The 27850-nt window shown below is 34.0% G+C and overlaps 3 protein-coding genes across 6 annotated transcripts; 2 read left to right on the top strand and 1 right to left on the bottom strand.

Annotated features, from left to right (window-relative positions):
- Nucleotides 1-458: 458 nt before the first annotated feature.
- LOC117908568 (cytochrome c biogenesis protein CCS1, chloroplastic) lies at nucleotides 459-5037 on the top strand. 4 transcript variants are annotated; one of them, XR_004650211.1, is made up of 9 exons: nucleotides 459-947; nucleotides 1498-1717; nucleotides 1807-1918; nucleotides 2377-2649; nucleotides 2933-3198; nucleotides 3710-3866; nucleotides 3987-4070; nucleotides 4362-4589; nucleotides 4662-5037. XR_004650211.1 is itself a non-coding variant. In XM_034822218.1 (8 exons), the coding sequence occupies exons 1-8, from the start codon at nucleotides 542-544 to the stop codon at nucleotides 4515-4517; spliced, it is 1674 nt and encodes a 557-aa protein (XP_034678109.1). In that variant the 5' UTR covers nucleotides 459-541; the 3' UTR covers nucleotides 4518-5037. The 4 variants fall into 4 exon arrangements, 2 of the variants coding, with proteins under 2 accessions (XP_034678109.1, XP_034678120.1); XR_004650214.1 differs by having other exon boundaries at nucleotides 4679-5037; XM_034822218.1 differs by having other exon boundaries at nucleotides 4362-5037.
- A 617-nt stretch (nucleotides 5038-5654) lies between these two features.
- LOC117911343 (4-hydroxy-3-methylbut-2-enyl diphosphate reductase, chloroplastic) lies at nucleotides 5655-11304 on the bottom strand. The gene is made up of 10 exons (XM_034825679.1): nucleotides 10954-11304; nucleotides 9908-10104; nucleotides 9037-9216; nucleotides 8808-8939; nucleotides 8585-8659; nucleotides 8391-8496; nucleotides 8220-8314; nucleotides 6825-7010; nucleotides 6646-6732; nucleotides 5655-6044 (listed from the first exon to the last, which is right to left on the bottom strand). Exons 1-10 carry the CDS (start codon nucleotides 11225-11227, stop codon nucleotides 5979-5981), a joined length of 1398 nt encoding a protein of 465 aa, XP_034681570.1. The 5' UTR covers nucleotides 11228-11304; the 3' UTR covers nucleotides 5655-5978.
- A 4082-nt stretch (nucleotides 11305-15386) lies between these two features.
- On the top strand, nucleotides 15387-27777 carry LOC117911475 (protein TIC 62, chloroplastic). Its single transcript, XM_034825873.1, is given in 16 exon segments — nucleotides 15387-15515; nucleotides 15518-15646; nucleotides 17202-17319; nucleotides 17413-17485; nucleotides 17565-17616; nucleotides 17779-17934; nucleotides 17937-17954; nucleotides 18182-18263; nucleotides 18410-18482; nucleotides 18572-18682; nucleotides 22371-22520; nucleotides 24768-24895; nucleotides 26516-26716; nucleotides 26998-27198; nucleotides 27374-27449; nucleotides 27562-27777. Coding segments are annotated over 15 exon segments (1584 nt in total). The 5' UTR covers nucleotides 15387-15472; the 3' UTR covers nucleotides 27423-27449; nucleotides 27562-27777.
- Nucleotides 27778-27850: the final 73 nt, after the last annotated feature.

Consider the following 27850-nt stretch of genomic DNA (forward strand, 5'->3'; position numbering starts at 1 on the left):
GTCACAGGAACTTAAAAAATCATAAATTTTGAAAGCTGTGCCTATGACAAAGAACTCTGCCTACATTGGAAAAAAATTGAACTTCTTTATGTAAGTTTGGATTAAAATTTTGGTTAAAATGTACAGGGGAGCAGCTTTTAAAAAAAATATAAAAGGAAACATAAATTAAACAAAATAATAAACCAGTTAAAATTTAGTGGAATTATGTTAAATTCTTCAAAATGAAAAAAAAATAATAATGATATAATAAAAATCGAATTAAAAATATTAAAATTCATCTTTTGAGACAGAAATTAATTTTTGAAAAATTCTTTGAATAATAATATGATAATAAATATTTTGTATTTAATGAAAAATTGCATTCCTTGTTGCTGAATTTATTGACGTGGAATATAAAAGATGACAAATGAGAGCATAAACTTGAGTGACGTGGCAAAACCCAGAACAAAAAAATCTTTCTCATCCAGATAAACCACAACTACCCAGAAAAATGGTGGTTACTCTCCCTCTCAACTGAGGCCCTCTCTCAAAATCTTCATCAATGTACACTCTAAAACCCTCATTCTCCAAAACCCTTTTCCTCAAATCACCTCTTCTTCGATCCTCCTTCAAACCCCAATTCTTTCCCTATACTACACAAATTTCCAGTCCCTGCAGTAGCACACCTCTGTCTTTCAGCATCACCTGCAAGCTCAAAACCTCCGAGGATGGAAAGAGCAGCAAGAGTCTGGCCAAGAAGATTGTTCTGTCGGAGGGAGCACCGGCGGTGTCCGAGGACGGCGCCGGAAATGTGGAAGCTCAGCCGAAGCCGGCGAGTAGGGGGGGTGGCGGTGGTGGGGGTTTTGGGGGGTTGGTGAAGAGGTTCCCCAGAAAGGTTCTGTCTCTTCTTTCTAATTTGCCTTTGGCTATTGGGGAGATGTTCACTGTTGCAGCTTTAATGGCTTTAGGTATGCTGCTTACCTCTCTCTCTCTCTCTCTCTGCTTATATATATATATATAAGCACAAGTTTTGTGATTGTGAATTTTGAAGATGGTATTATATTGGGGAGATTGGAAGGTCAGGAAAAATGTTTTTAATTTATAAGAGCAAGGTAGACGAAGAAAAATGCTCAAAACTGGAATCCTTTCTTGAGCTTTTTCCTTTTTTTCTTCCCTCCTTTTGAGAACCAAAAGAGGAAGAACATAGAAAAAATTAAGATGGCTGGAACATGCCTAGAGTCTCTACAATAAATTTTTTGCTTCTTTTTGTGGTAACAAATTTCACTAAGCTCACAAGGTTCTTATATTTTATAAGTAGGAGCCTAGTATTCCATGAACTAAAATCCCTTTAAGTTAATTGCTCATTTTTCAAACTAAAATTGCCACCATGAGGCTTAAATGATGGTCTTTTTACCAGTATCAGTGTCAGGCTTATGTAACCTTTTGCTTCATTTTTTGGTATAAAGACTCTCACATTGTCCCCTGATGCATGATTTGGTTTATTTGATGCTTATGCAGGTACTGCCATTGATCAAGGAGAGGCTCCAGATTACTATTTTCAAAAATTCCCTGAAGATAATCCAGTCTTGGGATTCTTCACTTGGAGATGGGTTCTCACCCTTGGGTTCGACCACATGTTCTCATCTCCCATCTTCCTGGGAATGTTGGCTCTCCTGGCCACATCACTCATGGCCTGTACCTACACAACACAAATCCCCCTGGTTAAGGTTGCAAGAAGGTCCACTACTTTTTTTCTCTGCAAATCCATGTCCTCCACAGCTGGGAATGGGTTGATTTTAGTTAACAAGACTTGATTGGTATGTGTAGATGGAATTTCTTGCACTCTGCTGAAGCCATTCACAAGCAGGAATTTTCAGAATCTCTGCCCAAAGCATCAGTTCGAGATTTGGGTGTTGTTCTGATGGGAGCTGGATATGAGGTTATGCAGCATATTCCTTCTGCCTTCCATCATTTTCTTTTCTTTATTTGTTTCCTTGAGTAAATTTCTGGTTTTCGTAGGTCATGTTGTATCTACTGTTTGCATATATTAGATTGCTATGTCTATTCTGTTCGGTAGACTTGCATATTACCAATACCAACACCAAATTGGGGATTGTTGTAACATAAGGCTTCTAGGATGAAATATCATCTGCCCAAAAGCAGGTGCCTGTTTTTTGTTGGTATGGCTAGTATATATCATCTTTTGAGAGATGGGTCAGGATAAGCTGATGATCTTGTCTATGCTATCGTGCATATGTTAACCATGCACGGGCATCCAAACATCTGGTGGTGTTTCAAATACTCTCTTGGATTGTTAGTCATTAAATCCTTCCATTTGATTGCTACTTTTCAAACATTTTAACCTTAAATTTACAATTTTCTCTTGCTCCATTATAGGTATTCTTGAAGGGACCATCTTTATATGCCTTCAAGGGACTGGCAGGCAGGTTTGCCCCCATTGGAGTTCATTTAGCAATGCTGCTGATAATGGTAGGTGGAACTCTGAGTGCTACTGGGAGCTTTAGAGGCTCCGTCACAGTTCCACAGGGATTGAATTTTGTTATGGGAGATGTGCTAAGCCCAAGTGGGTTTCTTTCTACACCAACAAAAGCTTTTGATACTGAGGTTCATGTCAACAGATTTTACATGGACTACTATGACAGTGGGGAGGTAGGTGTTTTCTTTTTCATTTTTTGTTATTCAGCTATAAAATGATGAACAGGGAAAGCAGCTCATGCAATTCAGCAAAACATCCCCTCTCTCTCTCTGGATTGCATGATAGGACTTCTGGGATTTTGCTTTTAGTTTTTATTTTTAACTTGTATTTTCAAATTTCAAGGAATTCTTTGATCTAATTGCTACTTGGGAGCCTTCTTTATACTTTCATGCCAGCTTGTTACTGCTCAGAGTTTAGAACTCCTTAAAAAGATTTTCTGGGTTTATGTTATTATAGGTATTGCAGTTTCACACTGATCTTTCGCTGTTTGACCTTAATGGAAAAGAGGTGATGAGGAAAACAATAAGTGTAAATGACCCTTTAAGATTTGATGGGATCACTATATACCAGACTGATTGGAGTTTTTCGGCATTACAAATACGTAAGGATGATGAAGGACCTTTCAATTTAGCTATGGCACCTTTAAAGCTCAATGGAGATAAGAAGCTTTTTGGGACCTTTTTACCAGTTGGAGATTCTGATTCTCCTAATCTTAAGGGAATGTATGTACTTTTTCTGCTCTATATCTTCTCCATATACCAATTTTGTCCATATTGGATTTGAAAAATCAACAGTGCTTTTCTTTTTTTTATTTTTCATTTTAGGGAAAATTACTGAATAGAAATTGGTCTTTTCTATGAAACTCTACACTTCTTATTTTAGTTTTGTCTGTTATTTTTATTCTTTTTATTTTGACATTGGCAATAAAATCGCAATGATTTTGCTTATATTTCAAGAATTCAGAGACAAGAAGATAATTGAACACCCAAAATTGCTAAGGGCCAAAGTTTTGGATATAAGGTTCCTCACTTGGCATTTTGTTGTATTTGTTCGAACATGTTTTTGGGTCTTCATGGATTATAGGAAATGGTGACTTAAAGTCGGAAACAGGTGTTCGAGTGGATTATAGGAAAGAAGATCAAATGAAAATTTGAGGGGCTTAATACTGGAGTTTTTTCTTCCATTCTGCCTTGTTTTTTGTTAATTTTCCCTTGCTTTTCTCCCTGAATTCAGATCAATGCTTGCCCGTGATCTACAGTCAATTGTCTTATATGATAAAGAAGGAAAATTTGCTGGAGTTAGACGACCTAACTCTAATCTTCCAATTGACATTGACGGCACAAGGATTGTTATTGAAGATGCAATAGGTAGTAGTGGCCTCGACTTGAAGGTGATCACTCAAAACTTTCTATTACAGAACAATATGACTTATTATTAAACTCAATATAATGTTTTTTTTTTCCCTTTATTTTTTCATTTCTCCTGGATCTAAACCTTGTTTCTGATTCAGACTGATCCAGGGGTTCCAATTGTGTATGCTGGATTTGGTGCTCTGATGCTCACAACTTGCATCAGTTACTTATCTCATACACAGGTGAAATTTCTGTCTCTGCAATAGGATTTCTGTATGTCTCTGTTTTGAAAAATGAAAATTAAAATCATATTGCTCAGAACAAGGTTCAAAATGTTGCATCCCTACATTTCATCCTCGCCACCTTGGCTTTGTTTGTTCTTTCCTGTTATGAAAAATTGTTCTTAATAGACAAATAGTCTAATGAAATAATGGAGTTAGCCTTTGATGCTTTACATTTGATGCTGCTACAACTAACTCCTATTGACCATGCTTCTGATTTGCAACCGTCTCTCGTTCTTTGTCAACCACAAGATATGGGCCTTACAAGATGGAAGTACAGTAGTCATTGGAGGAAAGACAAACCGAGCAAAGCTTGAATTTCCTGATGAAATGAATCAATTGCTTGATCGGGTCCCAGAACTAGTTGAATCATCGCTTTCTAAGCAATCTGATGCCATTAGTGGCTAGTTTCAGAGACATCAAGATGGGAAGGAAGAGCACACCATGTGGGGTTTTAGCCATTACATTCAGCATTTTAAGGTAAAGCCAAGACACAATTCCTACTCAATTTGATTGATCAGAATCTGCAGATCATGTGAACGCATACTCCAGCCATTGTTGATATGCAGGGCAAGGTCCACAACCTCAGTGGAGCTGTCAAATTCTAGTGCCTGAATGTATACCTGTTGGTCTTAAGCTTCTTTCTGGGGCCAAGACTCTACCTTGAGATTGTGTCCTGAATTTATTCATTCCACACAGCGACATATCTTCGATTATTGTATTGATTTACACATATGGTTAGAACTTCATGCTGTTGATTCCAATAAATAACTTCAGAAGGTTGATAATGTTTTGGTTGAGGATGGACAGTTAAGTAAAGAACTGTTAACTTTGCTTGGTGCCTATTTGCCAAAACCATGTATAATGAGAACTGCCTTATGAACTATAAATTTACTGTGTAATGAGTAGGGGTGGCAATTCATGACTTCAACTCAACTAGATAGATTAACGCAGATATGACATGAATAATAATCGGGTTAAAAACATGAATCCAAACATGACCTAATTATTAAATGAGTAACTCATTGTATGATTCAATTAATAATCAAGTTTTGTTTAATGATTAAATCAAAGTAGTTCTTCTCTTGAGTTAATATGATTAAATTCTCAATCTATCATGCTTTTGATTTATTTATTCAAAAAAACATATTTTAAATGAATCAAATAGATTATAATTCTAATCAAATATTATTAAATGGATTAATTCAAGGCAAATTCATGTTGTATAGATTGTCCTAAAAATAACATGTGAGATGAGTTTGATCCAAATACAATTATACTCAAGTCAAACTCGTGAAAACACATTGGATTTGGATTTGAATTGTGTTGATGAGTCATATCTAATTTTACCACCCCTGGCAACAAGCCTTACCAAGATTGATTCTGAGAGCAGCTAAGTAAACTTCCCTCCTTTCAGTATCCTGGAAGAAAGAAGAATATAACCAGTGTCCTTTTCACAACAACCGTTCAAAAAAAAAAATCATGTTTCACTTTCTATGATACCCACAACAATGGTGTGTTCTGTGTTCTAAAACCAAAGGGGCATAAATAGATGGATTTTGCTTTCTTTAGTTAATCTTCGATCATCTAATACTGGTCAAGAACTCAACTGGAAAACAGAAAATCCAACAAATTCATGAGCTTATTCATATAATGAGAGAAATTCATAGTCCACTGATCTGTATAAGAAATAGTAAGAGCTGCAGATCACCCACTGGTTTTACTTAGAAAGTGAGTTGCATGGCTCAAAATTTACACGAAACTGCTCTTTCTAATGCGGGATGCTGCAAATCCTCTCATTTAAATATACAGTAATGCTCTTATCCTTCCACTTATAGCATTGAGTTAAAAGCTTCACTTCTACACTTATTATGCCAGTTGCAAGGCTTCTTCCCGTTTAATGTCGAATACCTTGATGAGAGCATCTTCAACAACCTGATCACAATCCAGTTAAACACAACAAATCAAATACCAATAACACTATCTCGTTTGGTGCAATTTTTTGATTGCCTAAAAGTTTGGTGCTTTTATTGAACTTCCAGGAGGTGTGAGAAATTTATTTATTTATTTCCATAAAACCAGCTAACATGTTTTCTTTTATACTGATCCTTTTAGGAAAGACCTTTCACTAGAAGTTATAGTTGCACCAAAGGGGTCCTAGGGTTACTTGGGAAATTACTGCAAGGATCATTAGATCACTAATTCTTCGATTAATGGCATTAAAATTCACTATAGCGGATGATATAATTGTTAGTTAACTTAGCATGCAATGATGGTTGTTTGTGGTTCACAACCACAACATTATGTTATATCAGTGTTCAATTTTGCATTAGAATAAAGAAGTAAAAAAGAACAAATGTGGAGTGCTAGAATCAGCTAGAAGGGAAGAAATGGTAGGGATAGAAACAAATGGAGGAAGGGTGGTGTCCTAAAATAGAGTTGTGGTAATAGCCCAACCCATGCAAGTGCACACACAAAAAAGAAGGGAAAACCATACATTTCCCAACCATAGGCTAATCATGTTTAAGAGAATTACCTTATCTGGGGTAGAGGCACCGGATGTAACACCTATCGTAATAGGACCCTCTGGTAGCCAGTTTTCTTTCTCAACCAGCTCCCCATGCTGTTAAATAGAACAATTCCAATGGAAATAATTAGGAAACAAGATCTAAAAAAGATAAAGAATTGGTTTTTGAGGTTGAATTGCATTCATACCATCAACTTATGACTTATTCTGTTTCCTGGACCTATTCTCTTCTCACTGTCAATCCAATACGAGGGGATTCCACGGTCCTCCGCAATCTCTTGTAGATGTGAGGTGTTGCTGGAGTTCCACCCACCAACTACTAACATAACGTCCAGTTTCTCCTCCACCAGCTTATACATTGCATCTTGTCGCTCCTGGAAGAAAAAAATTAGCTTAATAAAAGAAGATTCATGAATCCTAAATAAAACACAAGCATATTGGTCAACAAGATATCTTAAGTAATTTACATTTCAGCCGAAACGCTATTGAGCTTTATTTTGACATAAATGGTACTATAAGAAACTTTTCGTTTTTATATCAAACTAGAGAGGGTGTAAAGCAAGGAAAGACAGCAATTCTTTCATCAATAAATCCATTAGCAAAGAAAAATAACTCTTTCTTGGCATAAATTTTTTCCAGCAACTCTAATCAAAGCTTGATACCAAAGGCCCAAAACAGATAATGATGATGATGATGATGGTGGTCATGCAGTGGTGGAACTGGTGATGACAATGATAATTAGAGAGAGAGTACCTTGTGTAGAAAATGCAGTATCCTAGCTTTCCTTTTTTTATCTGGAACACATAATAGGATATCTGATCCTTGAATGGTAGCCATCAAGGACACTCCCCTGCCTTTTTTTGGACCATCTGGCTTTTGAACTTCTCCAATTGTACAAGCAAAAAGTGCTCTCCATGAAATAGAATTACTACATGAATGATGAAATTACAGGCCTCATGGTTTAGTAGGATATAGATGCCTTCTTGTGGCTGGGAGTTTCAAACTCAAGTTCTAAGGCCCACTAGCAGCTTATAAGGGGAGGGGTGGAACCTTAGCCTAAATGCTAGCATTGGATTTGATTGCTCAAAAAAGGGATTTACAATCCCTGACATCTGACAATAGGTTTCCAAATTGGTTTCTTAAGCAGCTAATCCTAATTGACTTTCAAAAAGCAAGGCACTAATCATCTCTTAGTAATGGAGTTTCACCCCCTAGCCCATCCAAAAAATAAAAAAAAACAAGTGTAGTCATACTGCCAAAAGCCAAGTGTAATCATAGCCCCAAAAAACCACACCATCACCAGTAGCAAAATGACGACAAAAGGACCATCATCACTATGTGAACTCACAGAGTTGCATATGCCAAGTCTGGAACCAACACTCATACACAGCTCATGTAAAACATAATTCAATATGGAAAATAAAATCATAAGAAAAAAATTAAAAAGAAATATGAGCATAACCAATGGAACAAAATCAAACAGCCAGTAGGCTGCATGATGTTCCATTACACCATCATATGTTAATATGGTATAATGAAAAACCAGATTGACAAAACAAAGGGAATAGGGAACATGAAGTTACTTGAGTAGCATCACAAATTGTGTTGAAGCTTATGAAGTGATTGTTGACATTTTCAACCCCATATTTTCGCATCATAGTCCTCTCTACTAATTTCCCTGAGGAATACGAAAATAAAGTAAGTATCATAATTTTATTTGCAAATGAAGTAATGAAAATTGTAATGCAACTAACCAATTTCTTCAGTTTCTCCCTTGAGCATTGTGGTTTGATTTGCAATACCAACTTTGGACAAGTCAATGTCTGGATCAAACCCCTCAGAGATGGCAAATTTAAATTTCTGTAGGCAAACAAGTAATTATTTCAGAAACTTGAAATAATGCCTGACAACTTGACAATTACAGTAGAGTAAGGAGCAATAACTGTACCTCAAAAAACTCCTCTCTGGTTGAGCTAGATCCATCAAGTTCTCCTCCAAGAATGTAATCACATACATACATTGCCTGGTTTAGATAAAATTCACATATAATCAAACTATCATGAATTTCTATACTTGCTTATTTTCTTTCTTGTGTCAAAAGTTCATTTACTTCTAAAAACCTTTATTAACGAACTTATAAAAAGCATGACATCAGATTTTTTAGGGCATACCTCTGCCATATTCTTCACAATGATATACTTCCCTGCAAAAGATGCAGTTGCAATAGTCTCCTCATGAGAATATTTACCATGAATGATTGAAGTGTACTCTCCCTTCTTGTGCTTCTCAACAATATTCCAAACCTTCAAACAAAGTCACAAGGACATAAATCCGAAGTTCTAAACAGATAAAGATGCAAGACATATAATTGAAGAACAGGTCAACCTCTGAAAAGGATACCTTAGAAACCCATGGGCAAGTTGTATCAACGATTTGTACATTTTTGTTGCTCAAAGTCAACATCTCATCCACTGCAGCTCCAAAAGCAGGCAAAATCACAACATCACCCTTATCAACAACTTCAAATTGTTTCTGGCCATCATCAATGGGAATATCTTTGACTTCCATCTCTGCCAATCGCTGCCATAAATAACTTAATTTTTTGTAATTATACACAAAATAAAATAAATAAAGAGGAAACAACACAATACACAATGATACCATATGTATCTCCAATGCTACCAAAGTTGAAAATATTCTTGAAATCTTTTACTATTTCAACCAAATTCATGGGGCAAGGTTTAAATTCTCAATCTTTTAAATAAAAACTTAAGATTGTTTATATTTAAAAGAAGAAGAAAAATAAAAAAGAAAAAGAAGAAAATAATGAAAAAAGATGTGAAGACAATAGGAACTTTCCAAGACTGAGTGCCAAAACACACATAGAATGGCATGAATATGTAGAGAGACTGAAAGTTAGAGCATGCATGAAGTGAGACAACTAAAACCCAAAAACCAAGATTGCAAGAAGATTCCAATCAATAATTAACTATCAGTGTAAAATCAAATTCTCTTCTCCAAAGAAAAGCACTTAAGCAATGAAAAGGTCCCATTCCCTTAATCAGAATCCATTTCTTAATCTGGCTCCATTCTGGCAATAACAAGAGTAGAAACAGAAAGCCTAAAACCCATATAACAAGAAACCCAATAGTTCCTACTGTTTTCTAATATAAAATCCTACATAAAGAAATACTGAAACCAAGAAGAAGGTAAAGGTTAGTGAATTCCAATTCAAGATTATTATGAAAGTTGGATAGAGATTGCTATAGACCTGGTTAACAGTAGGGTTGTGAATAATTTCATTCGTAATCCAAATTTTCTCCTCAGGAAATTGTTTTCTGGCTTCATAAGCAATTTGGACAGCACGCTCCACACCCCAGCAAAATCCATAGGCTTCTGCCAGTTTCACTGTAACATTTCCCCATTTATACTCATTTCCATTTTCCTTCAATGTCTTTATGATGTCACCTGAAAATTTCCATCAGAAACATGAATGCACAAATCAGTACCCTAACCAAACACCCAAATATAAGAACTTAATTTAAATCATCAACCAAATCTCATTAAATTAAAACACAGCAATTGACTATACTAAAGATGATCATTTAGAAATCCCGGTGCTTATGCAAGTTCAACCATCATATTCAGCTTCTACTCGATTTGTGAGGAAACAAAGTCAACTGAAGAAATAATTCCGGCAACTGCAGTTTGATTTGCAGCTCAAAAGAGGTCCCAAAAACTGTTTCCTATCTCATGAAATTTTTTTGCATAATTCCCTATTTCTTGGTCCATAGACAGTTCCTAAAGGACCGACTTCCAGAATACTTTGAAATCGCCTACAGCTGTATGAAGCTGCAAAAACATCGATTCAGATGCATCTTCAATGCTGTTTTCCCTTTTCTGCAGTTCTTTTAAAAGCTGGAAACAGTTTCAGATGCTGAACCAAAAGCAGGCTTAAATTCTGAGTCACCAAACTAGATGTTGCACAAAACTTATTATACACGTAATTTAGAAAATCAAAGCCATCCATCTGCAAGTTCGAACTCAGAGATAGAGGCGTTAGATTGTTTGAAAACTGGAGGAAAACAAAATTAAAAAATGGAGAAAAAAATCATACTGGTTAAAACTTATTGCAACTAATTAATTCCGTTTTTCATTTTCTAATGAACTAGGCAGCAGAGAGCTTGAATTTCTTTTCCTCGGCTTTTCTCCTCAACCAAACAAAGGCAAAACTAAAACCAATCACAAAAATAAAATAAAACAAAAAAAACAGAAACTACAGAGCAGAATTAAGGAGTCAATTTTTACAAAACTCACTAGTATACTCGCGATTCATGAGCTCCAGAGTCTCATCCTTGTGTCCAAATCCTTTCCGATTATAATTCTTACTCCTCGTCAAGTTGTGCCGAAACACCTTCGCATCAAAATCGGAATCAACAGCCACAGACGAAGAAGAAGAAGACTCGGACTCGCCTGAGCACCGAACGGAGAGAGGCTTCCGGCACCGGAACAGTCCGATTCCGGCGAAGGCCTCCGGAAGGGAGCGGTCGGAGAAGGTGGAGAAGCGGCAGAGTTGCAGAGACATCGCCATGGAAGCAAGAAAGCCGAGATGCGCGCACGTTAGCGGAGCTTCCGTCAGACAGTCAGACACAACAGGGTGGTGTGTGGTGATAAAGCACCCAGTGCGCACTTTAAAACCGCACCAAATCCATGATCCACGTTTTTTTTATTTATTTATTTTTTTCCTATTTTTGTTTTTTCCATTTTTATTTTGGCGTTTTGCTTTCAGGATCAGTGGTTCAGTACCCCTTGGGATGCCTCTACGTTCCAAATCACGTGTTCGCTTTCCCTACATTTTGTATTAGTAATAACCTTTCCGTGTCCCAAATGTTTTCAGAATTTTTGAAAATACTTTTCTTGTTTCAGGAAATAGAAATACGTGTGGATAACAAGTCTCCCGACCCGACTTCCACATAAACACAACAGGCTGGCATTTTTTTACCTTCTTTTTGTTTTTAAATTATAAGGAAAATTATACTTTGCATAGAAAATGTTATAATATATATATATATATCATCATATCATTAATTTTCATAATTTTTTTATAAAACTTTATATTAAAATAATATATAAAGTAATATGACGTGTATACGTAAAATAAAAAATTTAATTGGTGTTGACTCTAGGCGTATGATTTTGATCGAAAATGTGCAACATGTTTTTTTAATGACCTGCCAATACCACATTTTTCTCGTAGGATCTCTTTACTAAATTACAAATTATCGGTGGTTCGTTGAAATTGACCCATCAAATTATAATACCCATGGCTGCTACAATAATTTTGTCAATTGTGATTCTCACAAGAGAAAAAGAAAATTGATGATTATGGGTTGTTTGGTATCTATTTTGGATAATGGTTTTAAAAAATAATTTTTGAAAACTCTTTTATGATATTTTGTAAAATAAAAATTTGTTTGAAATTTTTATTTATTTTTACTATTTGAAATTATATTTTAAAAATATTTTTCATGTGTCCTGTTTTGTTTTTAATCATTTTAAATATTTATATAATTATTTTTTTAAATAGTTTTTTTGAAAACAATTAAAAATATTTTTTAAATATTTTATTTTTTATTTTTAAGAATAAAAAATAAAAAATAGTTTTTTATTATCAAAACGAATTTTCAAAGTTTTTATTTTATCAAGGAGAAAATTGTTTTAAAAAATAATTGTCAAATAAACATTAAAGGATTTTGGAAAATGGTTTTCAAAAAATAATTTTTAAAAAATATATATATAATTTGAAATATTTTGAATATTATTTGATGTGTTTATAAAAATTTCTTTAAAAATAAATTATATTTTTAAAATTTTATTTTTCATCCTTCTTCGTATTTATATAATTATTTTTTTAAATAGTATAAAAAATTCCTTATTTTGCTAATAATTTCTCAAAAAACTATTTTTTATATGAAAAATAATAATTATTTTTTAAATAATTCCTAAAAGATGCATTAAATTTCTCAAAGCGGTGACTTCAATGCATGTAGTGGGCCCAAAAATAGCCTTATTTGAATGACCTTCCTTATCCAAAATTTAAAAATAAAAAATAAAAAAGAGAGGATCACCAAAGAAAAGATACATTTTTTTTATTATTATTATTATCAATTATTCAACGTAGTGATGGAATCCAGGTGTTTGGACTTCATTTGGGTGTGAATTACTAAATTCTATACCATATTTGCTTTAGAAATGTTGTCTTATTTGACTTAAGACAATTGGGAGATCCTTTGTCGTTTCCATATCTTTACGTTCGAGGTCACCTATTAATTTATTATAGAAAATCAAAATTAATTGAGAATTTTTTATTATAAGATAACGAGTTGGATGTCATTGATATAATATATTTATAAACTCTTCTTAACTTTGTAAATATATTTTAAAGTTATAAAAGTCTTTTAATCACGGTATCTTATGTTTTGAACATGAGAAAAATATCGAATGAGTGAAGATAATTATAAAAAATGATGAGAAATTATGAGTTGTAAATAGTTATATTTTTTATTAAAATAAGGGATAACTGTCTTTTGGACCCGGTTGCACCCAAAAATTAAGATTGGATCCATAAAAGTTGTATAATTAATGGGGATGGTATAAAATATGAAGAGACCAATATATCATTCAAAACTATTTTCTATCATAATGTCTCTGAAAAACTTTTTTATCTTAATTTTTTTAATAATTATTTTGAAAATTTATTATTTTTAGAAAACTAATTTAAATATATATATATTATAAAAATATATCATTTAAAAAAATAAATTTGACATATTTTTCGGTTATATTTTTATATACATAATTTTAAATATATATATTTTCCAAGATGTTTGATTTTTAAATAATAATAATATTTTATTTTTATTTTTTTGGAAAATGGTGTATTTTTTTCCAAATCACTAAATTATATTAAATTTTATTGAAGTTTGCAAAAAGAATAAAATTTAAATTAATGTTTTTCTACTATTTTTTTCATAGTCAATAAATGTCATTTTTTGAAAAATAAAAAATTTATATCCTTCTTTTCAATTTTCACATTTCCTCTAAGTCTTAAGTTTAAATAGTGAACTTATATGTTTTTTGTTCAAATAGGTCCCAAACACAATTGTCCCATAAAATAATGTTAAACTCGTAATAAATAGTAATACTTTTTTATTAATTTAATTGACTTCATGTTCCATCGATCTCATTTGAGGGCTATTCATAAACTATATCTCACAAAAATTCATTTGGTAAATGGACTTATCCAAAAATTTTGAATTTTTTTTAGAATTTACTCTGGTATTTAAATTTGTTTTCCATTTAGGGTTTAAGATGAGAGAGAGCAACCTTGAGATCTCCCTCGAGCTTCAAATTCGTTCCATTTTAGGGAGTGTTTGTATCTTCAAAAATTTTATGGGTATTTTTGTTGTGTATGAGGGAGCTATGGTGCCAAAAGAATACAAAAATAAAACAATTCATACAAAAATAAGCATGGGCTCGACCAAAATCATGTTTCTATTTATAAAAAAGAGAAATAAAGTAATTCATATGAAATGAGTGTGACTCAACCAACCATGTTTCTATTTATATATGAGAGAAATGGAGCAATTGATACAAAATAAGAATGGCTTGACCAACTATGTTTCCATTTATATATGAGAGAATTATTACATTGTAACATATATAGAATATTATCGAGGATAAAAATCAAAATGCAATTATCAAGACAATTTTCTTGAAAAACATTATGCTAATCTATAACAAAAAGCTTATCATCTTAACTCTATATTTCTAATTATTTTTTAGAATACTCTATAAAACACACCAAAAAGCATTTTTAATTTATTCTTAAAAAATCATTATACTTTTTGAACAAATCATCAAAAATTTGTTTTTAGTTCAAATTCTTCATTGATGTTATATATGTTTTGTTTGTTTTTAGCTTTTTTTTTTTTAATTAAGATTTTCCTAGGGATAATTTTCCTAATATATTCACTAGCACTTAATTTTCCTAATATACCAATTAATATTTATTTTTTATTGCTATCTTAAAATTTTGTTGTGTATATTATTTAACTTTTCATATAAATACATATATATATTTTTAAATATTATAGATGAAAATTTTGAATTATGCGGATTGATCAACCTAATCAAGTCGAGTTTAATTCGATTAACCTCGACTCAATTTGAATTTAAAGAAATCATATTATATTAAGTTTTAGTTAAACACTTGAGATTAGAGGTCGGGTTAATCATTAAACTTGACGAACCCATTCAATCAAGTTGCAGCCCTTGTTTTATTTAAAAAATATTGTAATTATGTCGACTTAAATTACAATTGATAATTAGATACCACACCAAAAGTTATTCATATTTATTAAATTAAAAAATTTATTAACATTTAATCACCCATTGTCATCCATCTACATAGTAAAACTAGTAGCAAACATGATGATTGTTGTATATTATGCAGCCAATCATTGAACCATGCATATAAATTTATAATATCATTTTCTCAAAAAGGAATTTTTTTTTCATAATTAAATAATATTACTAATAAAAAAAATTAAACTAAGGCCAGTAAGATGAAACAAGGAACATTTAGTTGTGGGACCTATCATATCCACATGCAGTGGAGCAGTTGCCACAGCTGCCAAGCTGTAAGCACACCAAAGGATAATAATATACTCTGCCACTGATTTTTTTCTTTCCTCCTCTTCAGTCTTTCAGTTTGGAACTGGTATCTGTTGAGTGGTCAGAAGACTCAGCACCACCCAATTGATAATCTCTGGCAATGGAGCTTCGATCCCTGCAATCACCCACTGTCACCAGCATACCCAAACTCAATAGAGTGGTGGGTTCATTGAAAAACCCTTTTTATGCGGTCAGGTCCTCAGGTTACCTAGTTCTAGGAGATGCCCAGATTCTAGAAAGCTCACAGTTCTTGAATTTAGAGCCCAAGCCACAGGTATAACAATGCTCCTGCATTTTATCTGAATTTTTGTTTTATTTGCTTGTTCTTTAATTTTTGCGAAATGGGTATTTGTTGAATTGTTTGATTGATGATTGAAACCCCTTTTGATGGGTGTTTACTGTTTTTGTGTTTTTGATTGGTGACTTCCTGTAACTTCATTGAAGTTGATCATGGAAATAGAATTGGCCCATTTTGTTTAATATGTGATTTTGGGGATAAATTATAGTCTTGAATTTAGATTGTTGATGAAAACAGTAGTCATCAGCACAAATGATGCTTGTTTTCGAAAAGGGTGCATGTCTGTTTATCCCATATCCTCATCTCTGATGATGTCCATAACTTTGGGAATTCTTGTTTTCAAGAGTTTTGGACTTCAGACTGCCCTAAATCTTAGGAATTGAAATGCTTAATGAAGAAATATGACCCAAAAGAAAAATGCTGTATATTCCAAAAAGAATTTGATTATAACTCAAACAAGTAAAATTACTATAATACAAGATCCCATGTTTATTCGGATAATATTAGTTCAATATAAGAATGATATTTAACTCCGGAGAATCCCAATCTCTAACTCTGAATGAACAGGTCTCCACTATAGTCACCAGCACCTACTTTCACCTCCTCCTCCAGTACCTTTACCATAGCCTTCTTTACTATGGGAACTTCACCGTTGGTCCTCCACCATCACCACTGAACCACCATAACATCTTTCCCAAAACCAATGACAACACAATTTTCACTTACTTTCACCTCCTCCTCCAGTACCTTTACCATAGCCTTCTTTACTATGGGAACTTCACCGTTGGTCCTCCACCATCACCACTGAACCACCATAACATCTTTCCCAAAACCAATGACAACACAATTTTCACTTCCATCACCACCACAACCATCACAATCACAATCCGGTGAATCCCATATGCTGTAACTACCGATCACAACCACAGCCTCTACCATTGTGAATACCATGATTGGCTTGTGGAAAATGGTTCTATAGAACTTCGCATGATTCTTGGCTTTATGATACCCAGAAAGCTTAAACATCAGCAACACATCTATGTAGAAAAGGCAAGCTCAATTCTGGGATGAAGGAATGCTCAGATACTATATTTTCATGTTCCTTTTAAAATTCTTAAAGATGCATCTGAATCCAGCCATTTAGAATAATTTTAGCGGGAACTTGAAATAGGTTCCTGTTAAAATTTCTTAACAACAACACACCATTAAATCAGTATAATTCTTCGTTTTCTGCTGAAATGCAGCTGCCATGTCTTAATGCCTCTCCTAGTGGTTTGATAAGAAGTTTGTGAATTAGACCCAATCTTATATTTCAGTTTGAGTGAACAAGATGACCTAGATTGCTAAATCAAGCGGAAGGTGATAGAGGAAAATGTGTCTTTTTACTATATCTTATCAATGTCTTGGTTCCCAATTCATTACCTCTGCACCATCTGCAGGAAAAACAGAATTCCTTCCTTTGTCTTTTTAGGTGAAAAATCCTGTATCTCCCCTTTCTATATGTAATTAATGTTTGTCTCATTTCTACAAGGTACTACTAAATTCAGCTTCAGTACAATTGGGGCAATTCAAGACAAAGCTGATTTGAAAGATGAGGATCTTGCATTTGTAGCTGGTGCTACTGGTAGAGTAGGCTCACGAACTGTAAGGTCATATTCTATTGCTCACTTTACTTCCAAAGTCTGTTTTTTCATGATGATCCCTGGTTTTAGAATTTTCTTAAAGGTCATATTTTTCTTCAGGGAGCTTCTGAAACTTGGATTCAGAGTCAGAGCTGGTGTTAGAACTGCTCAGAAAGCAGAAGCCCTTATTCAAGTATGAGTTAATTAGTCATAATTGTGATTCACTCTTATTCCCAGTAATATTGATGTACTAAGAAAAAAAATCATTGCAGAGTGTCAAACAAATGAAGCTTGATGTTGAAAGTGCAAGTGAAGGAACTCAACGTAAGAAAAGAGAACTTTTGGAGTATCATTTCTTCTCATGTTTATTTGCTGTAAGCTTTGAAAAAAAGAATGACAAAGATAATTGGTTTTAACATAACATGCTTCCTTTGATAAGAAATGCACCTATAGCAAATAACAGGTATTCTTTGGTCTTTAGCCCAGCTGTAGAAAAGCTTGAAATTGTGGAGTGTGACTTGGAGAAAGGAGATCAGATTGGACCAGCACTGGGCAATGCTTCAGTGGTTATATGCTGCATTGGTGCCAGCGAGAAAGAGGTTTTTGATATTACAGGACCTTATCGGATTGACTATATGGCAACCAAAACTTAATTGATGCAGGTACGTAAGCTTTGGCTGGTGACTTTTTTACCTTTTTCATTTTGGCTCGGCATGATGTAAATTTTGCATGATTTTCTTAAATTTTTCTGGATTTGGTTTTGGTGACCCAAAGAAAGAAAATGATTTGGAAGTGTTGTGAAAATCAATCCTGAACATTGGTTTAATTAGTTCTCTTTTTTTTCTAAGCTTTCAATCCTAGAGACTTACATGCTTCTTTTAATGTGCAGCAACTGTTGCAAAAGTGAACCATTTTATTTTGCTTACATCTTTGGGAACAAACAAAGTTGGATTTCCTGCGGCCATCCTAAAGTAAGTTGAGAAATTCTTATTCTTTCTCAGATTTGTGTGACAATTTGCAGCATGTTGGTAAATAGCTCACTGGATAAGAAAACAGAATTGACTTGTGGTTCTCTCTATTTGGTGGTTCAATTTATTGTCTGTGTTGTCTGTTGAAGTTTGTTTTGGGGAGTCCTGATTTGGAAAAGGAAGGCAGAAGAAGCATTGTTTGCCAGTGGTCTTCCGTACACTGTGAGTGTTCATGGAAGGCTGTGGATAAGTTTATTGTGGGATGTATATTAGCTTGAACTTTGATCACTCAATTGATCGTGCTTTTTCAGATAGTGAGACCTGGAGGAATGGAGCGGCCAACTGATGCTTATAAAGAAACCCATAATATTACCCTTTCACAAGAAGACACTTTATTTGGTGGCCAAGTGTCCAACCTTCAGGTGTTCTACCTGTGAATTTTATTTGCATTTACTATTATATCCTTTCAGCCTTTTTCATAACTTTTCCCAGAAGAAATGATTGGAAAAACAATAACTCAAAATAGTATGCTTTAGGATAGAGAGGGGAATAATTACAATACTTGCTTTCAATATGCATTCAACTTACTTAGAGAAAAGCCTATTTCACTTGTAAGTTGATACCAATTTTTATTTCACACCTTTCTAAATACCGTATCATTATAGACAAAGAATGTTTTCTCTAATATGCATGTTGAAACATATTTACACTGTAAATTTGTTCCTGATTACCCATTAGATAATCCTCATCTTGTCAAATCAATTATGCATATGGCTGCACCTCTGTTAGTGCACTTGAATACTAAATTTTCTGTCATTACTTACCTAAATTTGCAAAGGGGAACGAGTAAGGAGACTTGAAAATAATGGAAATTTGTCAGAAATTTGTCTTCCTTCCTGACCATAATAATTCATAATCTAGAGAACAACTGTGGGTATGCTTAGATTGTTCCGTTTGGTTTGATTGAAAAAATCTGTAGATAATGAAGCTTGAAATCTGTTTGTATTAATGATGCATGGTAGTTAGGAACGATCTTTGTCTATATCTTGTGCAATAGTGGAAGTGAATATCTAAATCTTGTAAGCTTCCAGGCATAAGATTTGTCTACCAACCCATTTTAGTTCACTGGAAAGCTAGGTGAAACCTAATTAGTTGGTGAAAAGATGGTTTTCCTTGAAATATTTTTTGGTCTCAGTGGTAAAGTTCAAAGTTTCTAGCTTTATATGTATTAATGATGCATGGTAGTTAGGAACGATCTTTGTCTATATCTTGTGCAATAGTGGAAGTGAATATCTAAATCTTGTAAGCTTCCAGGCATAAGATTTGTCTACCAATCCATTTTAGTTCACTGGAAAGTTAAGTGAAACCTAATTAGTTGGTGAAAAGATGGTTTTCCTTGAAATATTTTTTGGTCTCAGTGGTAAAGTTCAAAGTTACTAGCTTTATATATATTAATGATGCATGGTAGTTAGGAACGATCTTTGTCTATATCTTGTGCAATAGTGGAAGTGAATATCTAAATCTTGTAAGCTTCCAAGCATAAGATTTGTCTACCAACCCATTTTAGTTCACTGGAAAGCTAGGTGAAACCTAATTAGTTGGTGAAAAGATGGTTTTCCTTGAAATATTTTTTGGTCTCAGTGGTAAAGTTCAAAGTTATTAGCTTTATATATATTAATGATGCATGGTAGTTTTGTCTATATCTTGTGCAATAGTGGAAGTGAATATCTAAATCTTGTAAGCTTCCAGGCATAAGATTTGTCTACCAATCCATTTTAGTTCACTGGAAAGCTAGGTGAAACCTAATTAGTTGGTGAAAAGATGGTTTTCCTTGAAATATTTTTTGGTCTCAGTGGTAAAGTTCAAAGTTACTAGCTTTATATATGTTAATGATGCATGGTAGTTTTGTCTATATCTTGTGCAATAGTGGAAGTGAATATCTAAATCTTGTAAGCTTCCAGGCATAAGATTTGTCTACCAACCCATTTTAGTTCACTGGAAAGCTAGGTGAAACCTAATTAGTTGGTGAAAAGATGGTTTTCCTTGAAATATTTTTTGGTCTCAGTGGTAAAGTTCAAAGTTACTAGCTTTATATATATTAATGATGCATGGTAGTTAGGAACGATCTTTGTCTATATCTTGTGCAATAGTGGAAGTGAATATCTAAATCTTGTAAGCTTCCAGGCATAATATTTGTCTACCAAACCCATTTTAGTTCACTGGAAAGCTAGGTGAAACCTAATTAGTTGGTGAAAAGATGGTTTTCCTTGAAATATTTTTGGTCTCAGTGGTAAAGTTCAAAGTTACTAGCTTTATATATATTAATGATGCATGGTAGTTAGGAACAATCTTTGTCTATATCTTGTGCAATAGTGGAAGTGAATATCTAAATCTTGTAAGCTTCTAGGCATAAGATTTGTCTACCAACCGGTTTTAGTTCACTGGAAAGCTAAGTGAAACCTAATTAGTTGGTGAAAAGATGGTTTTCCTTGAAATATTTTTTGGTCTCAGTGGTAAAGTTCAAAGTTACTAGCTTTATATATATTAATGATGCATGGTAGTTTTGTCTATATCTTGTGCAATAGTGGAAGTGAATATCTAAATCTTGTAAGCTTCCAGGCATAAGATTTGTCTACCAATCCATTTTAGTTCACTGGAAAGCTAGGTGAAACCTAATTAGTTGGTGAAAAGATGGTTTTCCTTGAAATATTTTTTGGTCTCAGTGGTAAAGTTCAAGTTACTAGCTTTATATATGTTAATGATGCATGGTAGTTTTGTCTATATCTTGTGCAATAGTGGAAGTGAATATCTAAATCTTGTAAGCTTCCAGGCATAAGATTTGTCTACCAACCCATTTTAGTTCACTGGAAAGCTAGGTGAAACCTAATTAGTTGGTGAAAAGATGGTTTTCCTTGAAATATTTTTTGGTCTCAGTGGTAAAGTTCAAAGTTACTAGCTTTATATATATTAATGATGCATGGTAGTTAGGAACGATCTTTGTCTATATCTTGTGCAATAGTGGAAGTGAATATCTAAATCTTGTAAGCTTCCAGGCATAATATTTGTCTACCAAACCCATTTTAGTTCACTGGAAAGCTAGGTGAAACCTAATTAGTTGGTGAAAAGATGGTTTTCCTTGAAATATTTTTGGTCTCAGTGGTAAAGTTCAAAGTTACTAGCTTTATATATATTAATGATGCATGGTAGTTAGGAACAATCTTTGTCTATATCTTGTGCAATAGTGGAAGTGAATATCTAAATCTTGTAAGCTTCTAGGCATAAGATTTGTCTACCAACCGGTTTTAGTTCACTGGAAAGCTAAGTGAAACCTAATTAGTTGGTGAAAAGATGGTTTTCCTTGAAATATTTTTTGGTCTCAGTGGTAAAGTTCAAAGTTACTAGCTTTATATATATTAATGATGCATGGTAGTTTTGTCTATATCTTGTGCAATAGTGGAAGTGAATATCTAAATCTTGTAAGCTTCCAGGCATAAGATTTGTCTACCAACCCATTTTAGTTCACTGGAAAGCTAGGTGAAACCTAATTAGTTGGTGAAAAGATGGTTTTCCTTGAAATATTTTTTGGTCTCAGTGGTAAAGTTCAAAGTTACTAGCTTTATATATATATATATATTTTGGATTCAATTATTCAAGGTGGGTTAGCAAATTTTCTTCATGCAAATTAGTCATAGTGGGGACAAAGTGATGCATTTCATTGGTTTCCCCCTTGTCATTGATAAATAATATAGATATATGTACCCCTGAATTGTTGAGTTAAGCTGTGTCTCATATTTCAGTCCATTTAGTTTGCCTTGAGGTTTGGGATGATGTATATTCCAAACTGAATTCAAATTTACATCTAATTGAAGAAGAAAAAAGAGGAGTTCTAGTCAAAACCCTCATTCATGTCTGGCCAAATAAACCATCCAATCAAGAGGTATACTCAGTGTGATGTATATAACTATAGTAGCTTGTTCAATTGAGTTGCTTCTTGAAAATCTTTTTATTTATTTATTATTATTATTATTATTATTTTCCTGAAAATAGATGCAGACATGGTTAAAGAAACTCAATGCTACACCAAAAGTAACTTTCATCAATAAATTTCAGGTAGCAGAACTCATTGCATTTATGGCCAAAAATCGTGGTTCTTCATACTGTAAAGTGGTGGAAGTAATCGCAGAGACAACTGCACCCTTGACTCCCTTCGGTGAGCTTCTTGCAAAAATACCCTCTCAACGTGTCGATGTTTCACCAAAGGTATTTTCCTTCCTTCCCCCCCCCCCCCCAGAAAAGAGAGAGAATTTTATTATAAACATTTAAAATGTATGAAGAACTTGAATCAAAGAGTCCTGAGCTGCTGAAATATTTTGTTCTAATTTGTTGAAATATTTTTTACAGGAGGAAGCTTGGTATTTGCTATTTGCTAAACATTTCTTGTTTCTTCATAATTGCATTGCTAGTCATCTGACTTGTCCCTTGTCATTAATGCATCAGTTCTCAGTTTGCTCTAATGGAATTATAATCTCTAACCAAAATTATATAACTGCCACAACATTTTACTGGTATAAGCCAAGCCTTGTTGGAACTTTCATTCATTGTGTTTTACTAGAAAAAGCTTTGATACCCCTTGTGCTACCACTTGTGTCAGTGGAAACTTAAATAATAAATCATCTTTACAAAGTATATCAGAATTTAATGTGGTTTAGTCAACTATGCATACATCCACAAGCAAGAGAATCATTTCACTATATACCATGGAGAATATTACAAAGGGCAGAAAAGTAGTGTTGGCAGATCGAGGTCCTACACATAGATATAATGATTGAGCCTGAAACATGCCATAGCATATTTTGAAGCTCCTTCCTTGTATTGACACCCAAACTATGAGCCCTCACTCCATTGGATGCCTCTAGTTGTTCGTCACATTTCTACCTAATTGGTATACGATTTACATGCTCATTTCCATATTCATCTCGTAACATTTTCCCCTCATGTCTTAAAATATTCATAGAGATATGATCTATCTTCTCCGTTGTTCAAAATACTAAGCCTTTTACGTAGCAACTCTGGCAAAGAAAAACTAGAGATACGGATTTTGTAGTACTCCGGGTATGGTCAACTGACTTATGGAAATTGTCAATACTAGGATAAATGAATTTCTTTTATTTGAATCTTAAAGTGAAAAACAATATGTGAAGTAACCTTTATGAAGTGAAACTAAGTAAAAGAAACTAAATTAATAACAAAATGAATATTGATTTTTAATTCAATTAATTCAAGTTTGGGGCTTTCCACAATTTAACTTAAGGTATAGAAATAGAGAGAACAAGGGTTTCTTAAGTAAAGTGATCTTAGGGTTTTAGGTCTATCTTCATACCATCTTCATATGGAGCCCTCTTGGAATCACCGCCAAGCATGATCTTGACCTCCTCTAGATACCCGATTAAGAAGAAGGTTGATTTTTAACCCAATAAATATAGAACTCGAGAGAAAATATAGATGGGTAAAATAATCAACCCATTTTGTTGAGGAAATTCCTAGCAAACATTTAGTTTTTTTAGCTCAAAACATAATATTTTGCCAAATAACAAGCACTTTCAAATTAGGCATAGCTTGAAGTTCAAGGGAATTCGCTCACATGGCTGCTCTCACTTTCTAACTGTAATGGGGAAAGTTTGCTTTAACTACTAGAGTGTATCTCAATCCAACAGTTCAGATTTTGCTCAAAAAAATTTGTTAAAAAATTTCGTTGGTCAATTGATCAAACTTCAATTGGGTCAGATCAATTCTTAAGGTAGATCAGTCATTCTTAAGGTTGGATCCATAACATGCCAAGGCAAATGAACTGATTTTGACAAATAACATCTTTTGAGCTTCTGACAATATTTTAACCATAAAATACACATTTCCAAAACTCAATTGATTAATTTTTACTCCCATCCACAACCTCAAACCACTTAACATCACCTCTAGATATCCTCAACATTGCACAGTGAATACTTGATCTGTGAAATAACGAGAAATCTAAGGGAGGATTTAAAAGCACCAAGCTGACAGTATGGAATGGAATTTTGACCTGGAATTACCAATGTGTTAGAACACTCGTACTATTGTCTATGCTTTTACTTTTGAGGAAATTTTTGTAAGTACTAAAAACTTTTTTGTTTCTAATATATTTATCAATTTTTATAATGCCTTTAATCTGTTCATAGTCATTTCAAATATCTTTTATGTGATAATTTTGCCTACTAGCTTGTATATCACACAGATGAAATGGAACAAATGGCACAATGCATGTATAGGTAGGTTATAAGTTTATAAATAATAAGTAGAAAACATGAAAGATTGATTCACTGTTCTAATGAGGTGCAGTAGTTTTGGACAAAGGGAAGGCTTTCATGTTTTTCCATTTGCTTTTTGACCATATTTTTTTATTTGACCGTCTCTAACTATTTTAGGAATCAAATTATGGGAACTTTTTTTTTTTTTTTTTTTGCTTTTCAGGAATCAGATGCTGCAGATGGGCCTGATCCTGCACCTGTTGTATCTGGTCCCCCTCCTAGCACTCCTATTGAGAAGGAACCTCCCCAAGGAAAAGCAACGGCAATGAGCCCATTGTCTCCTTATATTGTGTATGTCAACTTAATTAATATTGCCCATAATGCATGGCATTTGGAATATTTTTTAACATTTTGTTTTCTTTATTTTCTAAGTTATCAAGATCTGAAACCACCAACTTTTCCTACTCCAATGCCAAGCACTAGTAATGGTGCTACAAGAGCAAGTGTTGTTGATGCCATTCCATCAGCACCAAAGTCCACTCCATCTATTCAAACCAACTTAGCAGACCCCTCAAGCTCTATCCCAGACATGAAAACAAGGCCTCTGTCAACTTATATTGTTTAAGCCAATAGAGTTGACATTATCCATCATATAACTTGACATTTTCTTTTTGGTCTTTTCTTTATTTACTGCCAAGTTGGTGTTTAGACACCCTTAGAAATCAAATCAATGCATTGTGCACCATCAAGGATTTGAGTACACAAGTTGGTGACATAGTTTGGAGGTATCACTGCAGTCACCAAATAAAATAGAAATGAGGGACTTTCTTAAAAACAAGAAATGCCATATAGAACAAGATGGATTATTTTAGGTCCCATTTATAATTCAATAGCCTGAGTTAATTCCTAAAGATCACCTAATGTGCCTGGTCTTATTACTACTGTTGTTTTTATCATCATGGATGTGTATGTCAACAAGAAATTGGATCTGTCAAGCAATATCCTGCTTCTGGAAGGTACTAAGATGCCTCTGTACTTCAATCTTGTGTCACTACATTTCTCAGCAGGGAAACTTGAGATCTCAAGATTATGGATTTTAGTGCCAAAACACTATTATTAGAAGTTGTATCACCTTCTACTGGAGGCAATGATGTAGCTAGGACCATGTAATGTTAAAGATTTTCCCCAATTTTTCACCCTCCATCGTAAGGCTTTGATGCCGCCTGGTTATTTTCAGTACAAAATAGCTGCATTTTCTTTTAAGTTGTAACTACTTAGGTGTGCTTTCATCTTTGATACTTCAAACAATGTATTCTACAATTTATACCTGCTTCTGCTGAGCAATTGCAATTCCCCGAACCTGTATTTTTCCTTCTTTCTGAACTTTACAAAGGCTAGAGGCTTAAAATTGGGGCCCTTTTGTTCTCTAGGAGTCATGAATCCATACAAGAGCAAAATGAAGAGTAACTCACAACTGTCAAGTGTTAACAAAGCAGTGATCCTGCCTTTTCTTCCTATTTGTGTTTAAAATCTACATTTTGTGAAGTTACGGAAAACATGACAGAGCCAGGGGCTGACAAAAAACTTCTTCATTGTTGGGCACTATTCTTCTTCTGTTTCTTTTCTTTTCTTTGTTTAATTTCATGTCACAATATTGACTTTGATGTGGATGTACTTACAATGTGGAATTTAACTACTGCTACTTCATATTGTCAAATGTCATTGTATGCTTCAAATATGTGACCTTGGGGGTTATGATCCCTATTTGTTTTCAAAACATAGCCTACATCTTTCTTTCTTCATCTTATCTCGGTGTTTCTCCATACTCAATAAGAAGTAAGAAGCACTTGTGTGGATTTCTAATTTAAGTCTAGATTCAAATTAGATTTTAAATATCGTATATGCTATGCTAGTGTAAGTGATATTGCCTATGACAGAATGTTTAACAAAAATGTTTGCCTCTTTTGAAAGCTATGAAGATCTGAAGCCACCAACCTCTCCTACTCCCACCCCAAGCACCAGTTCTAGCACTGCCAGAGCACCTGATGTAGATGGAATTCCAGCAGAACCAAAGTCCATTCCCTCTGTTCTAGAACCCTCAAGCACTGTCCTTGCAAAGGAAGCTATCCAGGAAGAAGCAAAGAAAACAAGGCCTCTCTCGCCTTACATTGTGTAAGCTCATCTAGTTGCTATTTTTTTTTCTTCTTCGAGACATGTTTGCTATATATTTTGTCCTCGGCTTATCTTCACGTGAAGCGTGTTTGCTAGACTCCTTCCATAACTTTGATTCACCCATTTGCCTCGCATTTGAATTCAGTATTAGTTTCTCATATTTATGATTTCACTCTCTGGTCTTGGTTTTATATAACCATTTATTTTCTTCAATGCTCATCTTTTTTCCTTTTATCTTTTTTCATGCTTCCCTGTGTCTTATGAGCTCATTATATTTCCAGCTACGACGACTTGAAGCCCCCTACATCACCATCTCCCAGTGCACCAACTGTATCACTCCCCTCAACACTTCCCGTGGAAGGTGGGTCCAAGATAGATAACATCTCAGGCAACAACACAGCTCAGCCTCCAGCAGCAGATATACCAAAGGATGAACAGCATCACGTACAAGCAAAACCAAGGCCCCTTTCACCTTTTACCATGTGAGCTTTTTTTCCATTTTCATTTTTGTTTCTCCTTCTACTAGATCCATTTTATGTTGATCATCCACCATACCCGTTCAAGGCTTTTTCTCTCCCCTGCATGCAGTTTTGGTCTATTATTGAGGAATCAAAATCTTGCAAACTGAGTATTGTTTTCCTTTGTCACCTCAAACAGGTATGAGGACTTAAAGCCTCCCACATCGCCATCCCCCAGCCAATGTTAAGATGAACTGCTCATGAATGACAGCAAGGTACCAATTCAAATTCCTTATACACTTTGAGAATCAAATAAATGTTCCTTCATAGCTTGAGAATAAACCCTCTGCAAAAATCAAAATAACCCTGACTTCACAACTATATCAGAGCATCAGAGTATATCAGGACACTGCATTGGGGGAATTTAGTCATGTGTACAAGTATTCATGAGAGGCAAGCAATTGAATCGCGGGAATAATTTTTATTATATATTTTCTGTTTTATTTTCGCGAACTTGTTTGTAATAATACATTTATTTCTATCCTCTATTTTTTACTCTCAATGTTTTCTTCAAATTGAAGGAGAATAATAAGGATGTTTTTTGTTTGGCTGTTTTGAAAGCTTTTTTATTTTTCTGTTTACCCAACGAGGCTGTTGCCTAACTGCATCTGCAGAA

Source organism: Vitis riparia, chromosome 3 (assembly GCF_004353265.1).
Source record: "Vitis riparia cultivar Riparia Gloire de Montpellier isolate 1030 chromosome 3, EGFV_Vit.rip_1.0, whole genome shotgun sequence".
NCBI classification, from domain to species: domain Eukaryota; kingdom Viridiplantae; phylum Streptophyta; class Magnoliopsida; order Vitales; family Vitaceae; genus Vitis; species Vitis riparia.

What these genes read in the sequence shown, in the direction of transcription:
- LOC117911343 (XM_034825679.1), bottom strand. Translation starts at nt 11,227, where the DNA reads ATGGCGATGTCTCTGCAACTCTGCCGCTTCTCCACCTTCTCCGACCGC. An exon ending in GGGAGAAACTGAAGAAATTG is followed by an intron (nt 8,315 to 8,390) that starts GTTAGTTGCATT and finishes CGTATTCCTCAG; the next exon opens with GGAAATTAGTAGAGAGGACT. An exon ending in CAATTTGTGATGCTACTCAA is followed by an intron (nt 7,011 to 8,219) that starts GTAACTTCATGT and finishes TTTTTCTTCCAG; the next exon opens with GAGCGACAAGATGCAATGTA.
- LOC117908568 (XM_034822218.1), top strand. Translation starts at nt 542, where the DNA reads ATGTACACTCTAAAACCCTCATTCTCCAAAACCCTTTTCCTCAAATCA. An exon ending in CTGGTTAAGGTTGCAAGAAG is followed by an intron (nt 1,718 to 1,806) that starts GTCCACTACTTT and finishes TGGTATGTGTAG; the next exon opens with ATGGAATTTCTTGCACTCTG. An exon ending in GTTACTTATCTCATACACAG is followed by an intron (nt 4,071 to 4,361) that starts GTGAAATTTCTG and finishes GTCAACCACAAG; the next exon opens with ATATGGGCCTTACAAGATGG.